Source organism: Strix aluco, chromosome W, assembly GCF_031877795.1.
Source record: "Strix aluco isolate bStrAlu1 chromosome W, bStrAlu1.hap1, whole genome shotgun sequence".
In the NCBI taxonomy this organism is placed as follows: Eukaryota; Metazoa; Chordata; class Aves; order Strigiformes; family Strigidae; genus Strix; species Strix aluco.
Genome location: NC_133970.1, coordinates 17427475 through 17453853, shown reverse-complemented (window position 1 = coordinate 17453853; position 26379 = coordinate 17427475). Strand labels below are relative to the sequence as shown.

General features: G+C 42.1%; 1 protein-coding gene across 14 annotated transcripts in view; it reads right to left on the bottom strand.

Moving 5' to 3' along the window:
• The window catches only part of LOC141917857 (protein Hook homolog 3-like), a 170464-nt gene extending 146687 nt beyond the window's left edge, over window positions 1–23777 (bottom strand). For 7 of the 14 annotated variants that reach the window (XM_074811462.1, XM_074811457.1, XM_074811455.1 and 4 more), the window contains exons 1-2: window positions 23582–23777; window positions 12255–12340 (exon numbers count right to left, since the gene is read on the bottom strand). In XM_074811462.1, coding sequence (XP_074667563.1) covers window positions 12255–12314 — 60 coding nt within the window. In that variant the 5' untranslated portion in view covers window positions 12315–12340; window positions 23582–23777. Of the gene's footprint in view, window positions 1–406; window positions 3306–3551; window positions 3658–12254; window positions 12341–13014; window positions 14460–21514 lie in introns of those variants that run through there. The other 7 variants (XM_074811453.1, XM_074811463.1, XM_074811454.1 and 4 more) reach the window with 6 other exon arrangements.
• Window positions 23778–26379: the final 2602 nt, after the last annotated feature.

The following is a 26379-nucleotide window of genomic DNA, read 5'->3' as shown; positions in this document are numbered from 1 at the left end:
AATTGTCTGTGTTTCACTAGCAAAGAAGATCAAGAGGACTTTCTTAGCAGCCCCATCATCCTTAAAGGTCATGGTAGGTCATAAACATTTTCAGCTGCTTCAAGGCTCCAATGCTATGATTATGTCAATTCTTGGCCTTATATTTTCAGTGTAAAACAAACTAGTCTGAAAAGCAAGATGGCAAACAACATGAAAATGCCCACAAGGAGACATTTACTTGGAGGAACTGGATGGCTAACACTGCATATGCAATATTCAACAAGGAAGGCATCAACTGAGGAAAAAATGCAAAATTTAGGGGTCAGCACCAATTCAGTTCACCCTTGGGAGTCCTGTATTTCAACAGTGATTAAAAAGCTTTTCTTAGCTACAGCAACAATGACTGATACAGAGATCATCAGTCTACCTTCACTTTCTTCTTGACAGAAGTCATGGATTGCCTACACTTTTATTTAGCTCTCTGGACATTCATTTTTGGAAGGCTCTTTGAAATGCAATTAAGTTAAATGTGAGTGTCCCATCTGGTCTTCATGAAGGATAGAGGGACTAACAACTGATAAACCATCCATTCAAAGTAATTCACACATAACAATTGTCAGAAAAGTACCAACAGTTTTCTTTACAGCACCTGGATGCCAGATTAAATAATAGCTAGAAATGTCTAGAGAACGTACAATGCCACCAAATCTATGAAAGAGAGCTGTAAGAGGGTAATCACCAAGCAAGTCTAAAACAATCATACTTTCTTCCACTGTTGGGAAGTCACCTCAGTATTGTTCCTAATGCAACTGTCAAAGTTTCTGTTCTCTTCTCAAAAGTTCTAAAGTTCAGACCATGAGATGGTTTATTATGACCCAGATGATGTGCATTTACCCACAGATCCAGAATGACAGAATCACAGAATCAGTGCAAAAGTCTAATGAAGAGTAGAGACAAACATTAGACTATCATGGCCTGAATGAAGTCACACTGCTGCTGAGCGCTGCCATACTGGACATGCTAGAGCTTCAATATAAATTGGAGTCGAAGGCAGCCAAGTGGTACGCCACGACTGATATCACTAATGCATTTTTCTCAATCCCTTTGGCAGCCGAATGCAGGCCACAGTTTGCTTTTACTTGGAGGGGCGTCTAGTACACCTGGAATCCACTGCCCCAGGGGTGGAAACACAGCCCCACCATTTGCCATGGACTGATCCAGACTGCACTGGAACAGGGGGAAGCTCCTGCAATACATTGATGACATCATCATATGGGGCAACACAGCAGAAGTAGTTTTTGAGAAAGGGAAGAGAATAATCCAAATCCTTCTGAGAGCTGATTTTGCCATAAAACAAAGTAAGGTCAAGGGACCTGTACAGGAGATCCAGTTTTTAGGAATAAAATGGCAAGGTGGATGTGGTCAGATTCCAATGGATGTGATCAACAAAACAGCAGCTATGTCTCCACCAACTAGTAAAAAGGAAACAAAAGCTTTCTTAGGAGTTGTGGGTTTCTGGAGGATGCATATCCCAAATTATAGTTTGACTGTAAGCCCTCTCTATCAAGTGACCCAGAAGAAAAATGATTTTAAATGGGGCCCTGAGCAACAACAAGCATTTGAGCAAATTAAATAGGAAATTGTTCAGGCAGTAGCCCTCGGTCCAGTCCAGGCAGAACAAGATGTTAGAAATGTGCTCTACATGGCAGATGGGGAGAACGGCCCTACCTGGAGTCTTTGGCAAAAAGCACCAGGGGGGACCCAAGGTCGACCCCTGGGGTTTTGGTGTAGGGGATTGTGGGAATACAACGGAAGATTGGTGAGGAGGATTGTAAACACGCTCAAGTGACTTGCAGCTGGGGTGGTGAAAAACACATATATCTCACTAATTGTTGTTTACCTTTGTGTGCTTGACTGTGTTTAGATAACATAGGCCTGTGAGAGACTCAGAGGCATCTTATCAAACAACTTTGAGGTTCCTGCCCTGCTGTGGGAAAGATCAAAGTACAGTGGAAAACTACGCCTGCAAAAATCCCTGATATCTACAGGCGAAAGCAGCAGGTTCAAGATCATTTCTTTCTTCTTCTCTTTCTGGCTAGCAAGGACCAAGATTGCATGCCTCTGCCCAGGCGATGCTGCAGAGATCCCCTGGGTCATGAGGTAATAAGAATAAATTTACTCTTTGCATTTCATCTGTGATTTTGTGGTTGTTCCTGCATCCTGCCTGTGTCGGTTCACACAGGGAGACAGAGGATCTGGGGCCCGCTATACTCCAACTGAAAAAGAGATATTGGCAGCATATGAAGGAGTTCGAGGTGCTTTGGAAGTGGTTGGTACTGAAGCACAGCTCCTCCTGGCACCCCAACTGCCAGTGCTGGGCTGGATGTTCAAAGGGAGTGTCCCCTCTACACACCATGCAACCGATGTCACGTGAAGTAAATGGGTTGCACTGATCACACAATGGGCTCAAATAGGAAACCCCAGTTGCCCGGGAATACTGGAAGTGATCACAAATTGTCCAGAAGACAAAGATTTGGGGATGTCTCCAGAGGAAGAAGTGACATGTGCTGAAGAGGCCCCACCGTATAATAAACTATCAGATAATTAGAAGCGATATGCCCTGTTTACCGATGGGCCCTGTCATATTATAGAAAAACATTGAAGGTAGAAGGCTGCTGTGTGGAGTCCCACATGATGAGTTGCTGAAGCTGCTGAAGGAGAAGGTGAAATGAGTCAGTTCGCAGAGGTGAAAGCCATCCAGCTGGCCTTGGATATCACTGAGCGAGAAAGGTGGCCAGTGCTCTACCTCTACAGCAAATCATGGATGGTGGCAAATGCGCTGTGGGGGTGGTTACAGCAGTGGAAACGGAGCAACTGGCAGTGCAGAGGCAAACCCATCTGGACTGCTGAATTATGGCAAGATATTGCTGCTCGAGTAGAGAATCTGGTTGTGAAAGTACGTCACATAGATGCTCATGTATCTGAGTCAGGCCACTGAAGAACATCAGAACAGCCAACAGGTGGATCAAGGTGCTAAGATTAACGTGGCCCAAGTAGATCTGGACTGGCAACATAAGGGTCAACAATTTATAGTTCACTATGAGAGACGACTTGTAACTCCCTGAAACAGGGCCTGAGAGAAACAGGCCTGCAAGAAAAAACAGCCTGAGAGAGATAAGGGATGGGGGGAGAGCGGAGGCCCTCTGAGCTGAGGAATGTCTCAAACACTCGCAAGTAATGAAACTATAGTCACGGGGTGGATGGTGTGGAGTTTGGAGCTGATAAGGCTGCCTGGATAGTACAGGATGCAGCTGGAGGAGGGAGCCCTGTGGAAAAAAATCATGAGAATTAACATCAATAACAATACTTTTTCTTTATAATCACACCAAGGGACCAAATCAACAATCAAAAACTTAGCATAGAAGCATTAAAAAATGGTGAATTGTGCATAATTGGTAGGGTTTGGGTAGCAGGGGACTGCAGGGGTGCTCTGTGTGAGAAGAAGCCACGAACTGCCTTGTGCTAATCACAGCTAGTTCCAGCCAGTTCTGAAACGGATGTGAACAACCTACCTTGTGCCAAAACTTCAACCAGTCAGAGGAGCACATGGTATCTCTGCTCAAACATATTTAAGAAAGCAGCAGCTATTAGAGGCAGGAGATGGCACGTGAGGATGCACTAAAGGAGACACAAAAGGAAAGATGTAGACGTGAGGACATACTAAAAGGAGGATGCACATAAGGGGACACCTGAGGAGAAACATGAAGAGACACATTTGGAGAAATGAAACAGGAGACACATGGAAGGGGACATTGTTGAGGATATAGCTGGAGATGCACTCAGAAGGAGGTGTTCCATGCCAAAGGAGGTACCTCTGAGAGGATTGAAGCCCATGGATAAGTCACCCCAGAGCAGGGACACCCCAAAAGGGACTGTGGCCTGTAGAATACTCACGCTGGAGCAGAGGAAATGAGTAAGTAAGAAGTGAGCAGCAAAAACAAACCAGTATGCACTGACCTCAACTTCCTGTGCTGCCTGTTGCTCACAGAAGGGATTGGGAGGGACTGAGTATAATGTGTGGCAAAAAAAAGTGAAGTTACCCAACCAATCCCCCCCAAACCCCCCAAATATATCCCTTCACTGAGGATATAAGAGTCCTGCTTTTATATTCTGCACATATTAACACACATAAGCTATGCTACACCGGATAACAGTCATTAATTGAGTGTGTCATGATAAGTAGATGACACAAAAGAAAATATATGCCATCTTGTATATCTACCAAGTCCAGTGAAGTTGATAAAGAAAGAAAGTACCCAAAAATATCTAGATACTAAACAGTCACCAGAGATATAAAAGAAAAGTTAGTACTCTATAACAGAGAATTATTCTTTTTCACTGATACCAATAGATGGGTAAGAAATACTGACACTGATGAATAACACTACAGCAAAGAAAAAAAAACAACCACCACACCATGAAGAAAAAGATAATTTATCCAGGTAATAATCTATGGCACTTCTATCTGCTAGAAACATCACAAGCTGCATGTTTTTAGTCAGACAGCCCACTTGTATCCAATCCATAAGCGTTTTGCTTTGTCTCCAATTTTTACTCTTTACTTTTAAAGTATTGCATTCCCTAGAAGAATCAACAGTTTTGATGGTATACAGGCATATTAATTTTACTGCATTTCTGCCATGTTTTAATCAGAGGGAATGGTAGCCTTCACATTTGAAGGTTCAAGTGAAGTCTACATCATCAGGAATAAAAAAATATTTCAACTCTGTCGTGGTTTGAACTTGGCTGGTAGCTAATCACCATGCAGCCGGTTGCTTACTCCCCCCCCCCCCCCCCGGGTGAAATAGGGGAAGGACAAAAAAAGGGAGAATTTGTAGGTTGAATAAAACAAACAGTTTAGTGATAGTAACAAAACAACAGTAACAATAGGAAGTCCAAATGGGTAATACACAATTGCTCACCACCCAGCGACCGGTACGCAGCCCACCCCCAACAGCGATCCCAACTGCACCAAAGATCCCGCCACACCAATCTGAAGCAGAAATGCGAGAGCACACACCTCATTTATATACTGAGCATAATGTCACATGATATGGAATACTCCAATGGCCAATCCGGGTCTGGCCCTCCAGCTGTGCTCCCTCTCAGCCCAAGGAAAGTTAACTCTATACTGGCCCAAACCAGGACAAGCTCCAAAATGAAGGCTGATATTTTCAGATAAAAAAAAAAAACAAACTTAGCACTGCGTGAGAGCCAACTTGTAGCTCCCTGAAACAAGGACTGAGAAAAACAGTCTGAGAAAAACAAGAGCAAGAGACTTAGTAAAGATAAGGGATGGGGGAGAGCAGAGGCCCTCTGAGCCGAGGAATGTCTCAAACACTCGCAAGTAACGAAACGATAGTCACGGGGTAGATGATGTGGAGTTTGGAGCTGACAAGGCTGCCTGGATAGTACAGGATGCAGCTGGAGGAGGGAGCCCCATGGAAACAGGACGGTTCCACTCTGGGGCATCTTGTAAAGTTTCAAGGGCCATCCATCTGGTGAATGATCTTTGCTTGATTATCCACAAAATGCATATTAAAGTTGACACCCCTGCATATGCTAATGAAGATTAAGAAGATCATGCTAATTACATCATCCCATGAAGCACCTTACCCCTCCTCATACACAGGATACGTAGATAGGTAGGTCGACCTGGGGGAGGGACCCAAGGAAAGTGTGTATAAATTGAGGGGGGGTGAGGAGTGAAGAGTAAAAAGGAGCAAAGTGAAAGAGGACGGATGCATCCTTGAACCCTCATTGGTGGGACCAACACAGGAACCTGGACCAGTGATCTCTATTTCTACCTCTCTCTCTTCTTTTCTTTTTTCCCTATTATCATTAGGTAATGCAAAGCATACTATATCACTTGCCATAATTTGTTATATACTTAAGTCAATTATCGTGTATCCAATTAGTACATTGTGGGAAATTAATAAGTGTCTGGACTTTGAGACTTGTCCCACCGTTGTCCAGTCCGTTGGGGATTTACGAATCTAAGTCACTCATCTCCCTCATTTGAGCAAGACGTGACACACTGGAGAATCCAATTCATTAGTACTTTAACCTGAATTTCAAAGATGATGATTTTAAGATAAAAAGAAAAAAGTGTCCTTCAGGATTTTTTAGTGACACCTGTATCTGTAGGTAAAAATGCTCTTTCTTGATTGCATCATGTTTATACCATATTTTATCATGTTCTACATTGGTGAAAAGCTTCTGAAGGTGTCAGTAATTCCCTCTAAGTACCCTTTTCCACAGTCTCTTTCAGTAGCTTTATTACAGAGAAGTTCTGCTACATGGTTTCATGCAGATAGTCCTCATACACTTGGGATAACATCTTATCCTAGAAAGAAAAACAAAAAGGCAAAACCAACATACTTTCAAGATCAAAGGAGATCCTGATCCTTCCTAGCCAGTTAACACAAGGGATGGCTGTTCTATCATCTGATGAGCAAGTGATTTTCTTCCACTTGTTCTTTCATTGCCAATAAATCTTATGGTTCTTTCTCTGAACTAAGAATCTCTCTGAAACTGCCCCTCACCATAAACTACTGTCCTAGCTTTGTCTTTGTTTCTACAGTAACCTGCCTTGATAAGCACCTAGTAGACCCTTTCCATAACGGTGGAAGTAAAGAAATGGAAAGAATAGGAAGTTTGGACTTCTCAGCTGACAATTTTCTGGTAATACTAGCGGTGTTCTACAGAAATATGCCCAGATCACTGGATCAGTGTAAGAAGTTAACAAGCCCAACACCCTCAGACTTCTATCCAATGCTTTGCCTGATTCACGTTCGTTAATAACTAATCTCATCCCTTTTTTGGAATTCTCACTGGAGAGATTAATCTGCTTTTCTGACTTTTATAAAAATGGATTTATTATTGTAGTAGGCTGACTCCAGTCAGCCAAGCACCCACACAGCCAGTTGCTCACTCCTCCCTCTTCCAGCAGGACAGAGAAGAGTAAAGGAAGAACAAAAATGAGAAATCTCATGGGTCAAGATAATCACAGTATAATAGGAGATGGAAAGAGGGGATAAAAAAAAAAATGAAATAACAATGCAAAAGGAGTCACCTGACACCTCCTGACTCCCTGCCCCTTGACCAACATAATCAGTGTAGGCAGGATGCCGCCCACATTCCATGTAAGGTATGATTCTCTGAAATCACGCTGCCATTGGTGGAGCCAAGGGGTGGAATGACTCTTAATCACATTCAAAAGGCATTTGCACAATTGGCTGTTGCTGCCAGATGACCCGGACAGCAAGTGTCCCTGGCAGTCCACTGGAGCCATGGGATCACTTATGATCCTGTGTTCGCCATCAGTGATTGGGTGAGTTGCCATATGGGCATGTCACTGCTCCTCTTTCTCACTGCCTCAATAAAGCTTTGTTTTATAACGTGTTGTAAGATTTCATTACTGTTCGGACCACACCTCCTACTCGATGCCCAGCCAGTCTCTGAGCAACAGCTACTTTGGAAAGACCAAACCCCCATTTTTTCTTGCTGAGCATAACGTTGTATGGCATGGAATATCTCTTTGGTCAATTCAGGTCAGCTGTCCCAGCTGTGTCCCCTCCCCACCTCTTGCTCACCCCCAGCCTACTCCCTGGCCTGGGGCAGAGTTAGCAAAAGGGAAAGCCTTGACACTGTGCAAACACTGTTCAGCAATATCCAAAACATTGGTATGTTATCAACAGTGTTTTAGTCACAAATCCAAAGCACAGCACCATATGGGCTGCTATGAAGAAAGTTAACTCGATCCAAGCCAGACCCAGTACAATTATGATTAAATTCCTGATGCACTGAAGAGTCATCAGAAATCTCTTCCTCTCCCCAATGCAATTAATGTTATCAGCCTCAATGAACACACATTGGTGGAGGACCTTAAATTGGAGGCAGCTGTACTGAGTGACACCCCACCCCCTAAAAAAAAAATTCTTCAGGAAACATCATTTACAGAAGCAGCAGTCTGCCTTTCTCAGTGGTATAAGAGAAACATTTTTAAGTGGATTTTGACTCCAGCGTCCATTCTATATTTGTCTTTAAGACATACTTGCTGAAAAAAAGGTGAAAAAAATGAGTTCTTCATTGAGGATGACACCTTTAAGTCACAGACTAGATGCCTATGGTCCAGGCTCCATTCCCTTACTTACAGTAATCTATTGCTTTTAGTCCTAATTTATTCTTCACTATTAAACTTGAATGCATGACTTCTGAATAATGTCTAGCACCCACCTGCCTTGCTGTTATGCATCTCTACTTGTGTGTCAACTTTCTTCTACTTAGTGCCCCTTCTTGGGACAGGAAGGGAACCAGTGCTGCTGATACAAAAGAAAAGACTGACCCCTCTGTTCTATTTAACTCCTTTTATTTGTCTGAACACTCCCACCTTACTTAAATAAGTATCCTTTCTGTAGTACCCGTTTGAATTGAAGTAGCAAAATTAAGAACTTGACTAGTTTCAAATTTGTTTTTCAAATTGTTAACAGCAATGAATGCTGTATTTGTATTCTCTACAATGGCTTTGTCTATTGGCTCCCTACCAGTTTTTTAAACTAACTATTTAGACCAAACATATTGACCACATCTATATGCCCACCTTTCACATTCAGAGACACAGCTGTCTATTGTGTTTGCTACCCTTAATAGCTACATCAAGGATCCACTGGAGGTATTCACTACTACTACAAAAAGAGAAGCAATCATATTTTTCCTTAGAAATCATGCATACCTTATAATTGGTTTAGAATTCTAAGATCAACTCGTTGCTGCAATTCCTTTGCTCCAAAGCTTTTCTCAATAGAAATACAGTCCAGGTTATTGTTAAATCGTTAAATCCATGTATGAGAATCAATATCTTCATTACACAAGCATGCAAAGTGGTAAATCTGAATTAGAGTTGACATGAGCTAAGATTGCCAAAGAGTAATTTTGTTACACTCAAATTATTGCATGAGACAGCAGAAGACTTGCAATTGCTTAGCTGATCTTTACTTAAACTTCTCTGGATACACTGACAAAGTCAAGCTAACATTCAGTATCAATGCGACAATTGCTAAGGGAAAAAATAAAATTCAAGTGCTGCTACAGAAGCACAATATTCACATGGTACATACTTTTCTTTTTAATAAATCAGTTGAAAACAGTATCTCAGAGTAGATTTCCTTGCTTACTTGGGGGGGGTGTGTGTGTGTGTGTGTGTGTCGCGCACAGCATCCCAAGTCACCAGTAATAGGTTAAAAGGTTAAAAATACTATCAGTACAGGTCTGTTATTCAAGCTTTATTTTGGTATACAATCAAGGCATAGTATTTTTTTTTAGATCCCAATTCTGACCAGTCCTCAAACTAGTCGGTTTAAAAAAAGCTAACAAAAGAACAATGACACTTATCAATTCCTGACATGTCATGAAGTAAATGGGAATTGCACTCTGTGAGGAAAACTGCACAAGTTGATGACTGATGAACATCCAAACTCAATATGTCACAATCATGTTTTTCTCTACCAAGTGTTCCAACAAAGAATTTACAGATAATTTTGATAAAAATCTTGACTTCTTACGGAATTTACTAAGCTCGCTTACCATCTATGTGATATACTTCTCTTCTACTTTACCAGGTAAGAGAGGAAGAATTTTACAATCTTGAAGAAAGGAACAGCATCCAATTTCTTATTAGACTCATAACACTGATAGTCATATTTCAGAAAACTTAAGAATATGCTATTTTAAATGTTGGATTATAACTACCATTTCTATCTTTTGTCTTCTTTTATGTCAACACAAAATACTTAAAGTTTTTTCACTTATTCTAAAGCAGCCAGGACTGTTGACATTATTTGCAATTGCAAAGATTCCCTTAAAGCAAAGTATATGGAGGACAGCATTTATTATTTTTATAAATAATTGATGCTTCACTTTCTTCACAGGAGAAGTTATGTGAGAAATCTCCAGACAACTGTATTTGTTCTTTCAGTAACTGTTTCTTCAGAACTTCCATTTAAAAAAATAAAATCTATCTTTTTTCCATTACTAAGCTATTGGACTTATTTGGGTTTCCCACAACAGATATGTTTCTCTCTTACCTGAAACTTCTTCTAATGAAAGGTTAAAAAACTTCTCTCTGAAAACAGGCAGTTCTAGATATATATTAACTACTATGCTTATCTATAGTCCCCCAGAAGCCAAAACACTGTGTACGGTGTCAAGGTTAGACAGTTAATACACTTGAACATAAGCATTTCAAAACATTTCATTCTCAAATTCAGATAGTATACAGAAACATCCTAGACTATATACTGGCATGCTGTTTTTAATCAAAATGTATTATTATCCAGCATAATAGTGATTTTCCCTTTCCTTTAATCTAAGAATGTAATGTCCTTGCATACCACCAAAATTACATCATCAAAACAAAGCCATTCAGCTTACAGAATCATAGAATAGTTAAGATTGGAAGAGGCCCCTCAATATCATGCTCAAAGCAGGGGCAGCTACAGCAAGGGATGCTCTCTAGGCAACCAGTTCCAATGTTCAATTCACCCTCACAGTAAAAAGGTATTTTCTAATCTTTAAATGGAATTTCCTGTATTCCAATTTCTGTATTTCAATCTGTGCCCATTGCCTCCTCTCCTGTCAGTGGGCATCACCGAGAAGAGTCTGTCTCCCTCTTCTTCACTCCTTATTTTCTGTGTCCAGAAATGGTTTCCAGGATTAGCTGCTCCAGCACCTTCCCAGGGATCAAGATGAGGCTGTCTGGCCTGTAGTTCCCTGGGTCTCCCTTCTTGAAGGCAGGGGTGACATTTGCTTTCCTCCAATCCTCAGGAACTTCTCCCAGTCACCACAACCTTTCAAAGACCAATCGAGAGTGGCCTCGCAACGACATTGGCCAGCTCCCTCGGCACTCATGGGTGCATCCCATCAGGTCCCATGGACTTATGTGTGTTCACCTTGTTTAAATGTTCTCTAACCTAATTGGCCTCCACCGAGAACAAGTATTCTTTGTTCCAGACTTTCCCTCCGGTTTCAGTAGCTGTGATTCCTGAAGGCTGGTCTTGCCAGTAAAGAATGAGGTGAAGGCGGCATTGAGTACCTCAGCCTTTTCCATGCCTTTCGTCATCAAGTCCCCTACGCCATTCAGCAGTGGGACCATGTTTTCCCTATACTCCCTTTTGCTGTTCATGTACTTGTAGAATCCTTTCCTGTTAGCCTTCATGTGCCTTGACAGATTCAACTCCAGGTGGGCTTTAGCTTTCCTAACCCCATCCCTGAACACTCAAACAGTGACTCTGTATCCCTCCTGGATCTCTTTTCCCTACTACTACTTCTTATGTTTGAGTTCAGTCAGGAGCTCCTTGTTCATCCATGCAGGCCTCCTGCCACCTTTCCTTGATTTCCTGCTCATTGGGATGGACCATGGAGGAGGTGATTCTTGAAAGGAAAAAAAAAAAAAAAAAAAAAAAAAATCAACAAGCTCTCCTAGACCCCTCTTCTCTCCAGGGTCTTATTCCATGGAATTCTTCCAAGCAGATCCCTGAGGAGGTCAGAATCTGCTCTCCCGAAGTCCAGGGCTGTGATCCTGCTTTTTTCCCTTGCTCCCTTCTCACAGAAGTTTTATTGTTTGATTCAGATTCCCCTTGCTGCCCTGCTAATACAACTAAGACATGACCTGGAAAGACTAACTCCAGTTTTAGAGTTATTTTTGATGCCTGTTCAGTATTTGCACTCCCCTCTAACACTCAAAAATGATAGAAAAAGTGTGAGCAGTAACACAGACAATTTTAAAAGCTTCATCTTTCTGATCTACTGCAATTCTAACATGATACAGTGTACTATAACTTCAAACACTGCCCCAAGCTAATAACTTACCTTGCACTGGCTTCAAATGTTTAAAATGAAATGTAAGTTTTGTGAACATACAAACTCAGTTTTAGCCCAATTTACTTTTCAATAAAATTTTACTTTTCAATAAAATTAGCACTAGATAAACACCTTGTCCAAGTACTATTTTTTAGGCTTATATTAACTGCTGTTAAAATAACTATCTGAAAAAAGTAGTACCCATATTCCAGATTAAAAGCATTGGCTAAACATAGTTTAGTTAAGTACTTACTGAATACTGGCCAAATTTGAAATAAGAAACTATACACAAATTCAGACAAACGTACAAGTGATAAACTTGTGCACCAAAAATTACAACACAAATTTGTTCTTACATCTTTTGGAGCACGTGAGCCATCACAACCCCATTCGTTAGGTCTTCCACAGTCTGGCATGGTGTTTCTATGTTAAATGTCTGGATCTGAAGAGGAAAAAAAGAAGTTGTTTTTTTCTTCTACTTTTGAAAACCTTTTGGTGCTTATTTTATTTGCTGTTGTTACTTAGAATAAAAAAAGTACACATTTATTCTGTGAGTAGAGAGGTAGAAAGTTTTAGATTGAATGGCAATCAGTAAACAAACTGGAGACATTGCTTAATAGCTTCAGTTTTGCAACCAAAACCATTGCAAACTCAACTACAGTCAACTATAGCATATTTCTAACAAAAGGATTTCTGAAGGCATTTTTTAACACACTGAAAAAAGTTGGAAGTCAATGAGACTTGAGTTCTCCCATTTAAGCGTTCTGGAAATCCCACTTTCTCAACATAATGTACATAAGAGAACTGGTTAAAAACAAAACAACACAACACTGATCACTCAGAGCTCCTACACATTCCAGAGAGACGTACTCTAAACCTAACTCCTCTATAATATGAGATGGAAAAGAGCATAATTCTTTGAGTGCTAGGCAGGTCTTTACACTGCTAGTTTTCCAAGTATTTTGAAGCACTGTTATTACAGTAACAGACATTAACAGCTGTATACAGAAGAGTTTCTGGTCTGTAGATGGAGGTTAAGATACAAGATGCAAGCACTGCTAATTCAGAAGCATGGAAAGAGAATGTCAAGGATCATATATATAAATATATGATGACCTGGGGCCTGATGGGATGCACTCACAAGTGCTAAGGGAGCTGGCAGATATCATTGCAAGGCCACTCTCAAAAATCTTTGATTGATCACGGTGATTGGGAGAGGTGCCTGAGGACTGGAGAAAAGCAAATGTCCCTCCTATCTTCAAGAAAGGCAGGAAGGAGGACCCAGGAAACTATAGACTGGTCAGCCACACCTCCATCTCTGGGAAGGTGATGGAACAGCTAATCCTGGAAACCATTTCTAGGCACATTAAAGACATAAAAATCATCAAGAGTAGTCAGCATGGCTTCAGGGTATTTATATAACAAACAAACAATAGAGCAATTGTGATCAGTATACAGTAGGTAATTTGTGAATAGCCTGAGCCTAAATCAACACTTCCTTTGGAGCTTTCATCTACTTAATCATACTTTGAAATAATTTGTCCAAATTCCTTTTCTTATTCTCTTTAAAAAAGATCACTGGCAATATTGTCAATTGCAAATATACTACAACTTTGTTTATGCACATTCATGTTTTTTAGGACACATACATACACGCCTCACCAAGCAGTGATGAATTTCAGAAACACCACAGAAAAAAACTGTTATTTAAAACTAGAAACATATCATAGAACAAAATATTGAGAACATAGTTTACAAGAGGTGAACTACTAGTTTACCCTTTGGAGCATCAATTTCTAAAACCCTATATCTCTGCTTGCCCAGTATTAATATTATACATACGTCAAATAATATAATCGTATAAACATATTCTCAAAAAAAACCCCACAACCAGTGTTAGTCTTCTACAGGCTCTTGAGGAAATCTAGATAACAACATAACCCAAAGAATGATACCACTGTGGGGCAGTGTGTAAGGCCTCTTCCTGGCAACAAGGCCTGGATAACAACCACTGATAAGATAGGGATGTGAGTGTAACAGTGGGTGTGAATGGGACACCCATAACTGTCTGAGAGGGCATTTGCCCCAAACTGATAACAATTAAGAGCATGATGACCACGATCTGGATTAAACAGTAACCAGGGAATTAAAAAATAGACTTGTCAGGAAGCAGGGCGGGGGGGGAGGGGAATGGGGGAAGTCAGCTTAAAAAAATACATAGCAAAGAAGCAGTAAAATTTTGCAAATGTGGAAAAAGAAATGGCAATAGAGAAACGGTAAAACTGGGTTTGATACTGACAGAAGTGGCCCTGCTGGCATTGCAACCTCCACCTAGGCCTAGCAAAGCAGCCTCCTCCCTTATGAGTAGCCTGCATCCAGCTACTGGGCTGGGAGTACAGGGTGCACCAAGTAGGGGTCCACCCCTCGAGGGTGCAAAGGTGACCTCTCGGGAGGTTTTCTCACTGGCATGTGCATTAGCAGATTGTAGGGAGCAGCATGGGCACACCTAAAGCTGCAGCACCTACATGTTCCACATGAGGGGTGTACAAGTAGGGTAACCCACACTACCAGAAGGGGAGGTGTGCTTGTTACCCTACACTCTCTTGGGGTGTGGGGTTTTAACTCTGTGTGCATATGTGTGATTAGTTTAGAAGTAGCAACAGAAGCATATTTAGAAATATGTAGGTGTGTTTATTAACATTTTGTAGGTGTTTAGTATTGTGGTTTATCTATTGTATTATTGATATGAATTCTGACTGTATAGTTCAATCATTGCTGTTTAATCATGTATTGTTAATAAAATAATAAAACACTTCGATCCTAATTTCATTTAAATCGTGAGTTGAAAAGTTTTTCCCTGCAACAATCCACAAAGTTTAATCTATCAAAAATAATGCGACTATTTTCCAAAAGCAGATATTGGTTTATGTGGCAGAATAGCATTCAAACCCATGAAGAAAACCGTTGTTATCACAGATGAAGACTGCCAGATTACTGGAAAACTGAACAGCACCAGAAAAGCACACCCCATTTAATCCCTATTTAAACAATGTTTGACATGCAAAGGTGTATAGTTTTTATTTGACAGCATAAGGCAAAATAAAGTCCTTTAACTTCCTGGATAAGGTTTGAAGAAGAAAGTTTAAAAGACTAGTAGTTCAGATTTAAACACATTTCAAACATTATGTTAAAAAGCATAGATGAACACAGATAACAGTTGTGCCCCTGCAGAATAAAGAAGTCATTTGAAGCCCAGAACCCCACCTTCTTGCAGGTATAGCTTAGATGAAAAGCACCATCTTTATTGTCAGATAGAATAAATAACTCTTCCCCCAAAGGTATTGTGGGGGGTTAACCTAGGCTAAGGGCCAAATGCTCACACAGCCACTCACTCCCTCCCCCTCCTCAGGAGGACACAGGAAGAAACTAGGATGAGAAAGCTCATGGGTTGAGCTAAAGACAGGGAGATTGCTTACCAATTACAGTCACAGGCAAAACAGACTCAAATTGGGGAAAATTAATTTAATTTATTGCCAATTAAAATAGATTCAGGTCATAAGAAACAAAGACAAACATTAAAACACCTTTCCTCCTCCCTTTCTCATGCCCAGCTTTACTTCTTCACTCTAGACTCCTCCTCCCTCCCCAAGCAGCAGAGCACATAACAGTTTCTCTCTGCTGCTCCTTCCCTTTCACACTTTTCCTCATAAAGCTAAGAATACCTTCTTGCCTGTGGCAAACTATCTCCCTCAAAGCTTTATTTTATGTAACCCTAGAACCGAGGAAAGGCTATGCCCCATTAAATGCTCTGCAACTCTGAAATATGCAAAATACAGACTTTCATTTCCCAGATCTTCTAATACACCAGAAACATAAACAGTGTGAAACACACTTGCTGTCCAACTTAGATATCTAAATTCAGTTCCCAGACAGTCTTAGCTCCCAACAGTCAATGAGACCTCCACAAAGAATATACAATACTAGTCAGAAGCTTAGTTAGATGGCACAAATAATACCCATGAGCTCCTTGGTGAAGATATGATATCACCCTCAGAAGAAAAAATTAAAGCCTACAACTTCGGTTGGTGATCAATGACTAAAAGAGGCTCAGCTAGTCTCCTGCAATCTTGTTATTCACAAGAAACCAAAACAAGCACTTAAAGTATAGGCTACACAGGAGACACACAAAGACCAAAAGTACTATAGCATACTGTGATAGACAGTAAACTGTTTGTTCATCAAATTCCATTAAAGATACTGGGAGCTTGTGACATGTTATTCCATAAACTATGTAAGCCTAAACTTAACCTTAACTATTACATTGTGTAACGACTAACTGACTGCAAGTGCTTATCTAAGTTGAAATGCTGAAGCAAGGACTCCTACTAGGCAAAAGACTGAAAAGAGGGAGAAGGGAAGAAGGACAAAGGGGAGAAAGACAAAGGGAAGAAGGACAAAGGGGAAGTGTCTGTACTCTGTAAGATATAAACAAAAGCTTTGTGAGCCACTCTCAGGAAAGCAGGAAATACGAGGAGTTGGTGACGTGAGGAAGACCCGGATGGAGCGACCCCCTAGATGCAAAGTGCGCAGACGCAGGGTACACCTCTCAGAGAGACCCGATACCGGAAGGCGGAGGATATAAAAAAGACGGACCCTCGGGAAGTGAGTGCGCGCCCTTGGTGGAGCAGGGACTCCCCGGCCGCCCAGCGCTGTTTTGCTTGTTGCCGCTTGCTAAGTAAACAATTGAAATTTTGATTGGCTCTGACTCACATCAGTTTGAGAAATCTACTTATAACACATACAAAGTAAGGAAGTAGCTGAAGAGGAAAGGAAAGACATAGCTTAACTAGTGAATTCCAGTAACTTTGACTTACTTCACAAAGGGGCCTTACAAAAAAAATATTCACAAGTACCCTTCTTGAAGGATCAAAGTCTCTGTCAGGAGTTGCTCAGATAGCCTCTAGAACTCATATGAATGCAGGCAGGTCCTTCCAGTTTGGAATGGGAATTGCACAGAAGACACAAATACCACACTGAGGAAGTCTTTCAGACAAAAGGGGAAAAGTCAAATAGAATAGTAAGGATTGATACCACATGAAGTGCTAGAAATACTTTGAAAATTGAAGTAGCCAAGAGAGGCCTTTGAACAGTATTTACAAAATGCCCACTTCAGAGTTTTAACAACTCTACCAAGGAAACGAGCATCTAAATTCCTCTACCTGCAGAAAATATTTTTATTTGGCCTTCAAGACAAGAAGAAAAGGAAAGTAGGTAAGGTACAACTCAGTGGAGGCAACATACAACAGAATGACATACAACAGTTACCATGACAGGGAAGGGACAGTTGCTGATATCTCCATTGCAATCTGCTACAGAAGACCAGCCATCACTGACCTCTGAGGAATCCTGCTGTTTAAATAGCAAGCACTGAGCAACCTTCCCCAGTATTAGACCTTAGCTCTATGTTTCATAAAAATACTAAAAAACAACACATGCTAAAAACAACACACTGAAAAGCCTGCAGTCATCCTTATTTCAGATATGGACATATTACAGTGCAACTGACACACGCACGTATGAAAACTCTCCGAGATCTTCAGACATGGCCAGAAGATATAATTGAGTTCAAAACACCCCTGATGCAACACCCACAGCAAAGAACTTCAGTGTCTGTACCTTGATCAGTCATAAGTTTTAAACAGAAACAGAAAAGATGCTGTGTACCTCTATTAGATATGCTGAAAGAATTTTAAAAACACAGCAGGTTTACTCCACAGTCACACTGTTTTAGACTGCTTTGGTTGCAATGCTGTTTTGGTACCTATACTGAGTAGTCTCAGAGGGGTTTTTGGGAAATTTTGTTTGGTAGGATACTAATTCTACAATGACAGTGGGCTGCAAACACTGCTAAGGCTTAGAACAATCAATTCTGATATGTTAGTAGTTGGGCTCCAGTCCCTTGCTCAGTTTCACTCCAGTTGCTGCTACCCTGGCTGCCTCAAGAACCATCATGGCAATCTGCTGAAAAAGCAGGAAACAAAAGCTCTCTCAGGTGTTTAAAACCCTGAAAAAAAATATTCAGGAACATATACAACAATGCTCTAAATCCAAGAGATAAATTAAATTGAGTAATGCCATAACAGAATCATAGAATGGTCGAAGTTTGAAGGGACCTCTGGAGGTCAGCTTGTCCAACCCCCCCGCTCAAGCAGGGCCACCTAGAGCCAGTTGCCCAAGACCATCTCCAGACAGCTTTTGAATATCTCCAAGGATGGAGACTCCACAATCTCTTTGGGCAACCTGTGCCAGTGCTCAGTCACCCTCACAGTGAAAAAGTGTTTCTTGATTCTCAGAACCTCCTGTGTTCCAGCTTGTGCCCATTGCCTCTTGTCTTGTCACCAGGCACCACTAAGAAGAGCCTGGCTCTGTCCTTTTTGCACCCTCCCTTCAGGTATTTATATACATCAATAAGATCCCCCCTGTGATAGACAGTAAACTGTTTGTTCATCAAATTCCATTAAAGATACTGGGAGCTCGTGACATGTTATTCCATAAACTATGTAAGCCTAAGCTTAATCTTAACTATTACACTGTGTAACGACTAACTGACTGCAAGTGCTTATCTAAGTTGAAATGCTGAAGCAAGGACTCCTACTAGGCAAAAGACTGAAAAGAGGGAGAAAGGGAAGAAGGACAAAGGGGAGAAAGACAAAGGGGAGAAGAAAAAGAAAAAAAAGGGGGTAGTGTCTATATTCTGTAAGATATAAACAAAAGCTTTGTGAGCCACTCTCAGGAAAGCAGGAAATACGAGGAGCTGGTGACGCGAGGAAGACCCGGATGGAGCGACCCCCTAACTGCAAAGTGCGCAGACGCAGAGTACGCCCCTCAGAGAGACCCGATACCGAAAGGCGGAGGATATAAAAAAGACGGACCCTCGGGAAGTGAGTGCGCGCCGTTGGTGGAGCAAGGACTCCCCGGCCGCCCAGCGCTGTTTTGCTTGTTGCCGCTTGCTAAGTAAACAATTGAAATTTTGATTGGCTCTGACTCACATCAATTTGAGAAATCTACTTATAACACCCCCCAAGCCTTCTCTTCTCTAGAATAAACAGTCCCAGCAATCTCAGCCTTTCCTCACAGAGAGATGCTCCAGTCCCTTAATCATCTTCCTGGCCCTTCATTGGACTCTCTCCAGCATGTCCATGTCTCTCTCATACTGTAGCCTTGTAGCCCATACAAATGTTTCTCATCAAGCACAAGGACCACTAATCATTGGCTCCATTGTGTAAATTTGATACAATCCAAGCCTTGCTAATCACTGGCTCCACTGTGTAAACTGGATCCTTTGTGGCTCTACTGTGTAAACCTGATATAATCCAGGCCTTGCTAATGACTTCACCATTGAAAAGGAGATAAAAGATTGCTAAGAGGTGAGCATCCTGCCCCAGAAGGCATCAGAAGCTGGATGATCACTCAAGAAGCATGAAGTCAGAAAAAAAAAAAAAAAAAATCTATGGAAACTGGGGGAGAAGTAAAGGCAGCAGGGGGAGATTGTGACTCAATTCAAGACTGAAAAAACTTGCCCTCCCACACCTGCAAGGAGCATGTGTGCTAATTTACACAGCAAGTGAGGCTAATTTAAATCTAACTAACCAATAGCAGATGGAATGGTAATTATGGACCAAAGAGTGTAAACTTAGATAGGTTTTTACTAATCATGTAATAGGATGAATAGGCTGCAGTTCCTTCATGTAGCGTGCCAGCTTTGTGAAATTACCACCTAGCACCCATCTTTGCACAACTATAGAATAAACTGATATCTCAGCTCTGCATGTGAGATTGGCTTTTGCACACCAGGTAACGAACCCTGTTTGAGGGACAACAGTACTGGACAGCCCACTGGACATAGGACTCCAGGTGTGGCCTCCCCAGTGCTGAGAGGAGGGGAAGGATCACCTCCCTCAACCTGCCGGCAACACTCCTCCTAATGCAGCCCAGGATACCGTTTGCCCTCTTTGCAGCAAGGGCACATTGCTGGCTCATGTTCAACTTGGTATCTACCAGGACCCCCAGGCCCTTTTCTGCCAAGCTGCTTTCCAGCTGGGTGGCCCCCAGCACCTGTACTGGTGCCTGGGGTTTTTCTTCCCCATGTGCAGGACTTTGCCCTTCCCCTTGTTGAACTGTATGAGGTTCCTGTCAGCCCATTTCTCCAGCCTGTCCAGGTCCCTCTGGATGGCAGCACGACCCTCTGGCGTATCAGCCACTCCTCCCAGTTTTGCATCACCAGCAAACTTGCTGAGGGTGCACTGTGGCCCATCATCCAGCTCATTAATGAAGATGTTAATAGAATCATAGAATGGTTGAGACTATAAGAGAACCTAAATAATAAATTTTAACATAACCCAAAATGGTGAGGGGAGTATTAAAAAATAAAACCAAAACACTTATAGGTAAAGTGGCTTGCTCTGGTTTAAAGATATCAAATATAGTAATCTCAGGCATGAAATATATGAGACTTAAGGGATATTCTCATCCAGCAAAAGCACAGGTTGTCAGAGAAGCAGTTTCAGGTGGCCTACATCAACGCCATCAACAGTTTAGGTTGAACAGTTTCTCAGACTTCTTTGCAAAGCTATATCTCCTCAAAACACCGACAAACAGACAAACCGCTTGAAGTACTTCACTATGGATGTGAATTGCTTTTACAAGCAATCCAGAAGGTTAAACCAGTTCTTAAGAACAAACAAGTTTTCCAGCACAACAGATCTCAGATGACCAGTCTTTTCTAAATTGTAACAGCTCTTGTTGTAACCTAAATGAGCAGTTTCCCAAGAATCATTATGGGACTTGAGGTAAGAGCCAGACAAAGAAAAGTTTTATTTATTTATATTATCCATTTCACTTGAGACTAAAAAAACCTCAAGGCCTCTTTTGCAAGTTTCGTGTCTTGCAATTTAAGGGGAGATGCATCCCAGCCGATCAAGTGCAAAAACCAGCTCAGCCAAAACAGTTTTTAAACCCAGGTAGGGCCAGAACAAAAGCTAGTTCTGAATCACCTTTTTCTAAAATTTATTTTTAAATTTAACTGAGCCATTTTCAAAGCCACATTCACACAAAAAAATATTGAAATAGCTAAAATGGCAAAAAAACCCACACACGTTCACCTAAAAACCACAGCTCTCTTGACTAATTCTAATGCCATTTAAGAATTACTTACTAATATTTCTGCTAACCAAAAGCAGAAGAAGCTAGGGTAGCATGCAAAGAATGGGGGAAAAATGTAAAGGGCATAGACTAGTTGAAATATTTAAATAAATGGTCTATGGGATGCTAGACTTCAGGGATACTGCTTGGTCCATCTCTGTGGACCACTCCTACAGAGGTGGACAAGGATCCATCTGCACAGATGAAATTTCATGATCAAGGAGCGTAAATACTTACTATTGCTTAAGAATGATCACATGTCCAAGTACATAATACCTACAGATGGACAATGCCATAGAGCAGAATTAACATTTCAAACTTTCCCGTTCTTTCCTGTTCCTTGTCACAAGGTGATTTTTTTTAATGGTTCAGATTTGTAAAAAAAGTTCAAAAGTAACAATACAATAAAGTTTACCACTGAACACACTGATTGCCTCATCTTCAAATCTGAAACATGGCAGGTTCCAATACTTTTCAGTGACATGCAAGGGGAAAAAAAAAAAAAAATAAATGTTTTCCCTAACAGTTCACAAGCAGATTTCATCTAGATATATTGGTCCTCATCCCCTCCACAAACAAGAACTGTTATTTTATTTTACTTCATTTTTTATCAGCACTATCCCAACTTCTACTGGACCTGAGCACACACAGAAGTTGAGCAATACGACAGTCCTTTAGAATACATATATAGAGCATTGTTTCATATAATATTTAGCTGTACAGAGAAGCCTCCCCTCCCCCAAAGAAGCCTTTGCCTCTAACTATGCATTTTGTTAGTCCTCTAGCTAGTTAGCAAATACTTTAATGTTATGAAATATTTTTTACCATTTCTGAAATTTTATATTAGTTTAAAACCAAATTTGAACAGCATATTTTAAATAACTGTCAGACTATTTCTAGTCCTAAAATCTCTTTAAGAATTATTGACACATACTTTCATATAGCAGCTTTAATCAAACCTAAAATTGGATAAGAAGTAGGATCAACAGATCAGATCACTCTTAACAGACCACTACGATACAAGAGAAAAATAATTACAGTAGCTCACAAGGATACAGTTTGCATGCAGATGATGGGAAGCACAGCAAGAGTTAATTTATAGGTTATTTGAAAAGTTAAAGAGCCAAGAAGCAATTTGGGGGGGGGGCGGGCAGGGGAAGCAGGAAGCATACTTAAAACAACTAAAGCAGGAGCACATGGATGCTAGCAACACATAGCAACAGGTCTCTTTCTATCACCCCCATATAAACCTTCCTTCCTTCCTTGTACCAGTCTTAAAACAAGCCTCTCACTTGGCTTTTCTTTCCCAGGGTTCATACATACATATGCTTGCTTATGAAGCTCAGCAGTACTCTCATGTCTTCTCTGACATCTGCGGGGGGGGGGGGGGGGGGGGGAAATCAGAGAGCAAAAAGGAGGACAAATAACAACCTTGGTTAAGACACAAGAATTAGCACGAATGCAAAGGAAAGAGAGAGACCCTGGTGCAGCTAGGGCATAATACAAACATCTCTTCCCATAAAATTCAGTCTTGTGTATGTTCCAAGATACCCAACTCCCTTTTAACAGGTATTGGATGTCCCTTCCTTATTCACTTTGATTTTCACAGAGAAACCTAAATCATCATTTTCATACACCAAATAATTTTCACTCCAGCTCCCACCTTTTACAGGCTAAGTTTCTAGACACCAAATGAGTTATTGTTGAGAATAAACAGAAGTGTGCCACAATTTCATATAGTAGATATTTACTTGGCAATTTTCTTAATGTGTGTTTGGGAAGCCAATGATTCTAGACAGCTAAACCAGCAAGTCAACTGCTAATGAAATGGCAGTTTCACAATTATGTTAGTTACACAGGCATGTTCCATATCTCAAAATGCAGAGTAGCTGCAAACACAGGTTCAATGTCCGATAAATTCTGGTTGTTCTGTGAGTAAAAGCTACTGGTGCATACAACGGTTAGGAAACACAGTACAAGAACTTCGCAGCCACGAACAAACAGGACAGGCACAAGACATGAGAGGCCAAGGACACAATCAAAGCAATGGATAACAACTTGCCCAAGTCCAGGCAAGCAACAGGAAGAAAATACACACCAGACTCTCCAACACACTGAAAACTGCTTACTCCTGTGCAGGAACACACGGGGAACGAGCTCCTTTGTTTTTCCCGGCAAAAGCAGAGTTAAGGCTACGGAGACCCCTACCTACGGAGGTTACAACTCCCCATCCCGCCCCAGGACTTTAGTCAGGCGAGGCAGGTCCACCGGGGCTCCGCCGACCCCAGAAGGACTCAAACCCATCCGAGAGCGAGGGCGTGTCCTGGGACGCAGGGACTGCAGTGACGAACAGACCCCGGAGCCACCCGTAGAGCCGCAGAGAGGAAGACCGGAGAGGGCAGACAGATGCGCACCGCAACGGATGCCTCCAGCCAGGCTACCTTGCTCCAGGCGAGGCGGCCTACTGGGCCCAGACACTCACCCATGTAAGAAGGCTCTCCCCAAGCTCGGCCCGTTGTAGGCTTTCCACGTTGAACATAGTGGAGCACAGTGATCCTGCAACCACCAAGGTAACTATTATAGGCAGGAGCAGTAGCCAGTGGTACTCGTCGCCTTTTCACCCCGTCTCAAGCCAGGCTGCAGTGCAGATACGTCACTACGACCTACCAAAATCTGCCCACTAGTTCCGCCTCCGTCACTGCTACCACGTCACGCTAACGAGGCGGGGCTAAAACTAGCAATTCAGTTACTGCAGTACTACAGAGACAGTGTTACTTATCGCTCTCCTTTTGGTACTTAGGGAAAGGGGAGTTGGTGGCTCGGGATGTGGTATTGTCCGCTCGTTCGTTTGGAGGGTGAATCTGTCTTTTTCTCCGTTTACTGGGAAGCCTTTTCCTTGGGCATGCGCCGTTTCTTTTTTTTTCCGGTTTCGGGGGTAGGTTCATCTGCCGTTCCGGGCAAGCCCTGCTACTGTGGGGACACTCGCATCCTCTGAGGGGGCCCTTATAGGATTGGTGTCCCGGAGCACCAACATCCTGTCCCCAGGCAGTCTCTGAGCGCTGGTGGACTTCAGCTCTGCGGGGAAATGAAAGGGGTCTAGGCTCTTCAGGGAGGCCTCTAAAGGTGAATCTCACAGAGCACTCACCATACTGTGTCCAGTTTTGGGCACCTCAATACGAGAGACATATCGAGGTGCTGGAGCGAGTGCAGAGGAGGGCAACGAAGCTGGTGAAAGGCCTGGAGAATAAATCCTGTGAGGAGCCATTGAAGGAGCTGGGACTGTTTAGTTTGAGGAGGAGAAGGCTGAGGGGAGACCTCATCACTCTCTACAGCTCCCTGAAAGGACGTTGTAGAGAGGTTGGTGCTGGTCTCTTCTCACAGGTGATTAGTGACAGAATGAGAGGGAGTGGCTTCAAACTCCAACAGGTTTAGACTGGACATTAGGAAAAAAATTTTGACAGCAAGAGTGGTCAGACAGTGGAATAGGCTGCCCAGGGAGGGAGTGGAGTCACCACCCCTGGATGTGTTTAAGGGTCGTTTGGATGAGATGTTGGGGGATGTGGTGTAGGGGAGAACTTTGTAGAGTAGGGCTGATGGTTGGACTCGATGATCCCAAGGGTCTTTTCCAACCTGAATGATTCTGTGCCAGGATGCCCTGGGCACCCCTGTGTTGACAAGTGCAAAAGGTACGCTGCTTGTGTCTGTATGCACATTTCAGCTGAGAAACTTATTGCATGTATATATTCTGCATAAGAGACCTTAGGAGGTCACTAGTGATATTTAACTGATATTGGAGCACATGCCTTAGAAAAGATGATGTGATGGTTACTTTTTCTTTTATAGAGTTTGCAATGGCAATTTTTGTTGATTAAAAAGTCCCTTAAGAGGACTAGAAGTCCTCTGATGGAAGTCCTCCACAGGTTGAGTTAACTTGCCTTATATCTCTCCCTTGCTGTAGTCCTACAGTCTGAATGCATAAGTAGGAACTGATTTAGTGGGTCTCTGACAGCTTGCTCATAGGGTTAGGAGGGAATCTGTGCTGTAACCTAATTTCCAGTAATCTCCAACTTCAATAATGTGATTTTGTGAGGATACTGCACCCAAAAAAAAATCACTTACTAGTACGCAATATAGTTTGACATGTGGAAGGAGTAGCCTTTAAAAGGAGATTTTTTTTTTTTCCTCATCTGAGAAAGGACATTAACTTTCTCTTAGTAAGATCCTGCTTATCCATCATTAGATCATGTTTACTTTTTCAAATGGGGTGGAGGGTATAAAGGTATGTGGAACATGAGAGCATCTGTTTTATTAAGGTTATCCAGACAAGGACCTTTTCAATGCAAAGGCAGATAATAAGTAAAGGGGGAAGCGATAAAGATCACACAGAGACACAAACCTGACAGACAAGGGATAACAGAGACAATGCCAAAGACCAAAAGAAGTCTTCAATTACTGATTGATGGGATATTTGGGGGGGGTCCTGTGGGACTATGCAAAACTTATTAAGGAATTTTTAGGGGAAGGGGGTAGGGGGAAATATAGAGGAGGGGATATAAAAGGGCCAGTCCCATGTAAACTATGGCTGGTCAGTGCACTTTTCTGATGAGCCCTGTGCCTGATCACCAGAGTCTGTACTATTTTCTTATTAAGTCCTTTCTTAGCTATCTCTCTCTCTACCCCATGTGCTGCAAGGACTAAGTGCCAGCTACTGGTGAGATAGGTGTGAGTGGATTTGGTGCCAGCAACTGGAGTCAGAGTGGAGGTGTAGGCACCCCATGGCCTGTGGTGTCAGCATCTGAAGTGAGCATGAGTCTTGGGGCCAGCAACTGGAGCAGATGAGGATCTCAGCATCAGTAATTTGAGGGGCCATTGGTCTTAGATGTGTGTCTGGGATGCCAGCTGCTGGAGCGGGGGGGACTGGTGTGAGTGCATTCAGTGCCAGCAATTGAATTCAGACTGGGAGTGATGGTGCTGACAACTAGAGCAGGTGAGAGTCTTGACTCCAGCCACTGGAATAAGACCAGTGTGTCCAAGGCACAGCTCTTGGGGGGCCAAGGTGAGTGAAGCAAGTGAGGGTCTTGGCACCAGCAGCTGGAGTGGGGCCGTGGGTCACAAGCTGTGGTGCCCCAACAGAGGAGCGTCCAGGATTTCTTTCCGATTCCAGGACTAACCAAGCAATCACTCAGAAGAAACATATGCCAAGTGAAAAAGTAAAAAAAAGCAAATAGTTTATTTAGTTCTTCTCTATTGCAGCTAGATATATATTTACAACTGATCACT